General features: G+C 46.7%; 1 protein-coding gene across 1 annotated transcript; it reads right to left on the reverse strand.

Moving 5' to 3' along the window:
* Positions 1–4,104: 4,104 nt before the first annotated feature.
* LOC121698497 (arg8-vasotocin receptor-like) lies at positions 4,105–7,411 on the reverse strand. The gene is made up of 2 exons (XM_042080658.1): positions 6,172–7,411; positions 4,105–5,519 (listed from the first exon to the last, which is right to left on the reverse strand). Exons 1-2 carry the CDS (start codon positions 7,160–7,162, stop codon positions 5,218–5,220), a joined length of 1,293 nt encoding a protein of 430 aa, XP_041936592.1. The 5' UTR covers positions 7,163–7,411; the 3' UTR covers positions 4,105–5,217.
* Positions 7,412–7,619: the final 208 nt, after the last annotated feature.

Below are 7,619 nucleotides of genomic sequence, written 5' to 3' on the forward strand. Positions count from 1 at the left end.
ATTTCCTTAATGTTAAAGAATAATTTGGCCCTTGCTGCTAAAACGATGCACAAATTATTATTATTTTGTTCATATTCACTCAGACTTGGAACAAAATAGGCCCAGTTCATTGATATGTAGGCCTATTTTATTCTTGTAGGCTATGAGAAAAGGCCAAGATTGTCTTAAGCACTGTTTCATTTTATTTCGGTATTGTCTTGCCTCAACAATAGGCTACAGCTCCTTGAAAACAATCAGATATAACTCCATAAAATCTATAAAGTCTATAAAAATGTATTTTTATGTTATATTTGGCTGCTGTGTTTGACTGAATTTCTTTCATTTCAATACAGTATATGATACAAACCTCAGTTTAGATAATCATATTCTCACATTTGTTTTTGCCTAATTGACATGACCATGATAATTGATAATATAAAATTAATGTGCACCTTAAGCAAATGATAAAAAATCTTTCAGAATGCTTTCCATTCTTCAACTGCATCGAATTGCATCGAATCGCATCGAATCATACTGAATCGTTTTTTATGAACATGTATCTTTTCTTGTATCGAATCGTGCCCATGTATCTAGATGTGAATCGTATCGTCTTTTACATGAGAGATTCACAGCCCTACTGAGCTCCATAGTAACGCCATAGTAACGCTCCTCTGCCTGAGCTCCATAGTAACGCCATAGTAACCCTACTCTACTCTGCCTGAGCTCCATAGTAACGCTACTCTGCCTGAGCTCCATAGTAACGCTACTCTGCCTGAGCTCCATAGTAACGCCATAGTAACCCTACTCTACTCTGCCTGAGCTCCATAGTAACGCTACTCTGCCTGAGCTCCATAGTAACGTCATAGTAACGCTACTCTACTCTGCCTGAGCTCCATAGTAACGCTACTCTGCCTGAGCTCCATAGTAACGTCATAGTAACCCTACTCTACTCTGCCTGAGCTCCATAGTAACGCCATAGTAACGCTACTCTACTCTGCCTGAGCTCCATAGTAACGCTACTCTGCCTGAGCTCCATAGTAACGTCATAGTAACGCTACTCTGCCTGAGCTCCATAGTAACGCCATAGTAACGCTACTCTGCATGAGCTCCATAGTAACGCCATAGTAACTCTACTCTGCATGAGCTCCATAGTAACGCTACTCTGCATGATCTCCATAGTAACGCCATAGTAACGCTACTCTGCATGAGCTCCATAGTAACGCTACTCTGCATGAGCTCCATAGTAACGCTACTCTGCATGAGCTCCATAGTAACCCCATAGTAACGCTACTCTGCATGAGCTCCATAGTAACGCTACTCTGACTGAGCTCCATAGTAACACCATAGTAACGCTACTCTGTGTGTGAGTGTATGTGTGTGAGTGTATGTGTGTGTGAGTGTATGTGTGTGTGTGTGTGTGTGTGAGAGCGTGTGTGTAAGTGAGTGTGTGTTACATTCTGCCTACTAGGCTATGTAACCAGAGAGGGAAGACCACGCGGATTTTGCCGTATAAAAATATGTATTTATTTAAGTTAAAGAATTAACAACGTAGGTTAAGTAAAGTCAGTATAAATGATAGGTTGGGAAATAAAGGTGTATGCGATATGAGAATTGAGGTGTTGTGCGTAAAGAAACAAATAGCCAAAATGGTGCGGGAGAGGAGGATAAGCGGCGGCCTCCACAACCAGGTCTGGCGAGATCTTAAAGCCCACGATCCAGGAAGTAATCACACACGCGTCGCATCACACCTGTGCCACACCTGTACTTGGCCCACCTGTAGAGGAGACGCAAGACAGGAAAAGAGCAACAAGGAGGAGGAGCCCGGCAGGTCCGTGACAGTGTGTGAGTGAGTGTGTGTGTATGTGTGTGTTAGCATTTGTGTGAGTGAGTGTATGTGCGTGTGTGAGCGTGTGTGTGAGTTAGTGTATGTGTGTGTTAGCATGTGTGTGAGTGAGTGTATGTGTGTGTGAGCGTGTGTGTGAGTTAGTGTATGTGTATGTGTATATGTATGTGTGAGTGAGTGTATGTGTGTGTGTGTGTGTGAGTGTGTGTGTGTGTGAGTGAGTGTATGTGTGTGAGTGTATGTGTGTGTGAGTGTATATGTGTGTGTGTGTGAGTGTGTGTGTGAGTGAGTGTGTGAGTGAATGTGTGTGTGTGAGCGTGTGTGTGAGTGCATGCGTGTGTGTGTGAGTGAGTGCGTGCGTGTGAGCGTGTGTGTGAGTGAGTGTGTGTGTGAGTGTGTGTGTGTGTGAGCGTGTGTGTGAGTGAGTGTGTGAGTGAGTGTGTGTGTGTGTGTGAGTGCGTGTGTGTGAGTGTGTGTGTCTGTGTGAGCGTGTGTGTGAGTGAGTGTGTGAGCACATTCTGATTCATTTTTCATTTCCATGAGACCACTGCTATTATTAAATTGCCTCACTGATCTCATATCTGACTCCATCTTTGTTATTCTCATTTTCTACATTAACCACACACACACACACACACACAAATCCAGTGAAATGAACAGAGGTCCACTTTTGACCCGTACTCAATCACTGGCTGCCCAGACTCCCAAGGCCAGGGCCCAGAGGCTGCGTGCTGGCTACTGTCTCTGGCCCCAGCAGAGCACCTGCTCCTGGGCAGCTGCTCTGGGAGCTTCCCCTGTCTCTCTGCTCCAGGAGGCCTGGCTGGCTCCGCTGGCTTCTCCATATCAGCACTTATATCAAGGCTTGATCCCGCAGGCTCACTCGACTTTATCCATCCATTAGTTTATGATCCTGCAGCGGTTTGCTTGTGTGAATTGCGTGTGTGTGTATGTGTGGTAGTGAGAGTGGACCTGTGTGTGACTGTGGTGTGTGTGAGAAACAGTATATGAGTGAGGCTTTGTGTGTGTGTGTGTGTGATTTTGAGCAGCTGAGTGGAAGAGTCTTTAAACCTGTCGGAGATGAGGAGCTTCCCCCAGCATGTCCAGCAGATGCCAGGGTTTTCACACACACACACACACACACGCACACACACACACACACACACACACGTACACACACGCGCACACACACACACACACACACACACACACACACACAAAAACACCCACACAAACACACACACAAACACGTACACACACACACACACACACACACACATTAATGGACAAAAAAATTGGAGAAGTGCTGTATGATTCAGTGACAGAAGCCTGTCTGTCTAATGCCTAAAGCTTATAGCCTGAAACACACACACACACACACACACCCCAGGTATGTGTTATAGAAGAGAAATGAATGTGGCTTCAGGCCTTGTATGTGAAACATTGACAGCATATACATACAGTATGAATACACACCCCTTATGCATAAAACACACACATGCACACACACACACACACACACACACACACACACACACACACACACACACACAAGTGCAAACAGTGGGGGTCTTGGAGTTGATGCTGTAATACTGAACCAATTCCAGCCTTTTATTGGTCACAGTCTCTCTCTCTCTCACCATCCCTCTGTCTCTCGTTCTCTCTCTCTTTCTCCATCCCTCTCTCTCTCGTTCTCTCTCTCTCTCTCTCCATTCCTCTGTCTCTCGTTCTCTCTCTCTCTTTCTCCATTCCTCTCTCTCTCTTTCTCTCTCTCTCCTTCTCCATTCCTCTCTCGTTCTCTCTCTCTCTCCATCCCTCTGTCTCTCGTTCTCTCTCTCTCTCTCCATTCCTCTCTCTCGTTCTCTCTCTCTTTCTCCATTCCTCTCTCTCTCTTTCTCTCTCTCTCCTTCTCCATTCCTCTCTCGTTCTCTCTCTCTCTCCATCCCTCTGTCTCTCGTTCTCTCTCTTTCTCCATTCCTCTCTCGTTCTCTCTCTCTCTCCATCCCTCTGTCTCTCGTTCTCTCTCTTTCTCCATTCCTCTCTCTCTCTCTCTCTCCATTCCTCTGTATCTCGTTCTCTCTCTCTCATTCTCTCTCACTCTTTCTCTCTCTGGATGTGTGTGTGTGAGAGAAACATTTTGTTCTTCACTCTTGGTCCTCAGTAACTAGCGCAAACACAAACACACCACAAAACACTGTAGCTGATGGTCTTTTTATATAGTCATTCTTTTTATATAGTCATTTTATATATATTTCTTTACAGAGAGTGCACCAAGGGTGAGTGTCAGATGAGATAAGCGCAAAGGAATGTGTCTTATTTGGTGACTTACGCAAGCATGCACACACACACACACAAACACACACACACAAACACACCACATAGTATAATGTGAGCAAAGGAATGTGTCTTATTTGGCGACTTGAATGATTGATCAGTGGGGAGGAAGCATGATGTCATAGGTCCATAATTTGGAGTGTTAATGGATAATCCCCAAGCTTTCATAGAAACATTCTTCATCTGGACTGGATACTTTCTGGCAGTTTGTGTATGACTGACCATAATCATAAAAGCATAGCATATTTATACGCCTGGCATGTTCATAACATTTTTTTAGTAGATTCAAATGACATTTTTAACACACAAACCAGCATATCTCTCTCTCTCTCTCTCTCTCTCATGCACACACACACACACACACACACACACACAGACACACACACATTATCATTATAAGTGCTAACTTGCTGCTCTAAATGTGTGTTGAGACAACCAATCATTGGACAGCCCTGAAAACAAAAACGAAACAATCAAAACAAGCCAAAATATAAAAAATTCAACATAAATGCAAAACACTAATAATCCTGACAGTCATGCGGTCATATAAAAGTGCAATAGAATGCGTCCACAGCATATTCAGTCCAAACAATCACGGAAACCACGTTAGGGTGGGCTTTGTTACAGAAGTGCATACAAACAACACTCGAGGGTTTCAAAGTTCGAGGTACACAGTTCTCACAGTTGAAGACGTTTTGAATGGATTTTTCTCGTATTTACACATTCGCTCTGGTCTGTCTAGACGCACGAGCGGTCGGCGTATGCCTTTCTTTTGGCAGCTCACATCACGAGCTTCTCCAGAATTGAACAGCTAGGCCTACTTGGGGATCAATAAAGTATCTATCTATCTATCTATCTATCTATCTATCTACTTTATGCAAGTGACGGTGATATTGGTCAGGCTTGGATAGAGTTGTTCTTGTAGCGGGGCTTCTTATACAACAATTGTTTATTTTCGATACATTTAAATAACTAAGAAAAGCAATGTATTGGTGATATTCTTTAAATGTTTTTTTCTCATTGAGCACATAAGGTCATAACGCAATTCGTGTGCCTCTACCAGTTCACCTGCTGTTTCCCTCCATCGGCAGTGACTGGCTGGACTTCCGCGAGTTGTCACAATCCTTCCATGTGTCGGAACCCTCGTTTGGGTTTCGAGTGGCCGGCAGTCTCGTGAGCAGGGTGGTCCTGCGCAAGCTGCCGTCCGAATCCTTGCGGCACGCGCGACCAAGTCTGTTACAGCACGGGAAGAAACGCGCGAAGTCGTAAAGCAGATGTCCGCTGAAGAGCATGTAGATCCAGGGGTTGCAGCAGCTGTTGAGGCTCGCCAGCAATGCGGATAGCGTGACAGCCGTGTTCTCAGAATCTGTTGGTGAAGAGAGAAAAATATCGTGGATTAAAATGCTTGTGTTTACGGTCCATCTGCGTTGTTCTTCGATAGCACTACCTTGGGAATAACAAAACAGTCTCCACACGGAATGAGATGGTTCTCATACATTTGCAAATCATGTGCGCGCACAAACACACACACACATTTCCCTTATGTGGCCTATGAGATCATGTTATGGCTGGCTCTCTCTCTCTCTCTCTCTCACACACACACACACACACACACTTTTAGAACCTGTATTGTTTCTATAATTCGTGAGCCAAGCCATTATCCATTCCGCTTGATTGGATTTAAGTCGGTGACATGTCCAACATGTTCCAACCTGTCTGCTTCGTTTATTTGATGTTATGCCAAAACCCCAAAATTAATTTCGTTCTGAAAAAAATATAGGAAGACGATAATGGGTACAGCAGCACACAATGGTCGCGATGTGTAGACGTGTAAACTTCCCATATGTATGTGGCCAGGCCAGAGCAGCGTGATCTAAGTGTGGAGCTATGCAAAGAGACGCGCCTCTCATTTTTTAACAATTAGCCTCCCGTTTACTGTAATGGGATCGTTTCAGCGGAGCGCCGGGGAGTCTAGACAGTGCACAGGTCATGAGGTTGAGAGGGGGACTTCAACTTACCGTCCCAGGAGAAGTTTACGTCCCACACCGACCACATCTGCACGATGAAGAACGGAGCCCAGCACACAATGTATGCCAGTACAATCACGAAAGTCATCTTCACGGTTCTGAGTTTGGCGCGGGATATTATGGTGACGCTGCTCACGGACGCCTTGCCGATCAGACCGCTCCTGTGCGGGGCCTCGGCCGCGGCAGCTCGCCTCTGGGTCTTGTACTTCACGTTCATCCAGATGCTGCGGCAGATGAACCCATAGCAGATCACCAGCACCACCACGGGAATCAGGAAGATCCCGGTGGTGATCCAGGTGATGTAGGCGCGCACGCCCCACGGCTCAATGAAGTGTCCCCAGCAGTCGTAAACGTCCGAGCCGTTCTGGATCTCGCTCAGGGAGAAGATGAAGTACTGTGGCGCGCTCAGCACCAGGCTGGACGCCCAGGTGGACGCGATCATGACGTACGCACGCTGTGTGGGCTGCTGCAGTGTCTTGAGTGGGTGACAGATGGCTATATAGCGGTCCAGGGTCATCATCACCATCATGTAGGTAGAAGCGAACATGCCCAGGACCTGCAGGTGCTTGACAATCCGGCAGAGGAAGTCTGGGCCGTAGAAGCGGAAGGTGATCTCCCAGCACAGTTGGGGCAACACCTGGAAGAAGGCCACGACGAGGTCTGCCAGGCTCAAGTGCTTGATGAAGAGGTGAACTCTGGAGCTTTTCTTTTTCCTCTTGGAGCTGTTGTTCAGCGCCAGGAGCACGCTCACGTTTCCCACCACTGCCACCACGAAAGTAATGCTCAGGACGGTGATCTCAATTTTGGCCACTTCCTCGTTACGCCCGAACGGGTCTGATGTATTACTCACGGGGTCGCTGAAGTTGGCCGCGTTGCCGCCCATTGTCACATGGCTGTCCCTGGGCATTAGAGTGTCATTCTCGCCGGTGTAATTGCGTGCGCCATCAGCGCCGGGCAGGAGCGCGCTGGCGGTGAAGTGCATTTCCCCGCTGCGCCCTTGCGCCAGTGCACGCGCGCACACTCTTCGCTGTGTCAACTGGAAGATTTCTCTTTATCGCTCACGGACGTTTAGCAGGCTGAAACAAATCTCATGGCAGCAATGATGCGCACACGGAGACTCCAAAATAATCCGTATTGAGATCATAGTTGGTTAATATCAATACTCCGACTCTCTGCTGTTCAAGTCTGTCCGTAAATGTAAATCCGTAAAGTCGGCTCGAGTCAGACTGGACCCAGGGAGGCTCCTCGGCTTTGTTCATGGGAGCTGTCGGTGTCGACGCGCAGAGTGCAGGAGGGATAGCTTGGATAGTCGGACTTCAGCTGCCCCTCATAATGAGCAAATGCGGGGGCCGCCTCTCTCTCTCTCTCTCGCTCTCTCTCTCTCTCTGCCACACACACACACACACACACAGGGAAACACGCACGTAGATGAAACCATT

This window comes from Alosa sapidissima, chromosome 23 (genome assembly GCF_018492685.1).
Source record: "Alosa sapidissima isolate fAloSap1 chromosome 23, fAloSap1.pri, whole genome shotgun sequence".
In the NCBI taxonomy this organism is placed as follows: Eukaryota; Metazoa; Chordata; class Actinopteri; order Clupeiformes; family Clupeidae; genus Alosa; species Alosa sapidissima.

What these genes read in the sequence shown, in the direction of transcription:
- LOC121698497 (XM_042080658.1), bottom strand. Translation starts at nt 7,162, where the DNA reads ATGCACTTCACCGCCAGCGCGCTCCTGCCCGGCGCTGATGGCGCACGC. An exon ending in CGTAAACTTCTCCTGGGACG is followed by an intron (nt 5,520 to 6,171) that starts GTAAGTTGAAGT and finishes CTTCACCAACAG; the next exon opens with ATTCTGAGAACACGGCTGTC.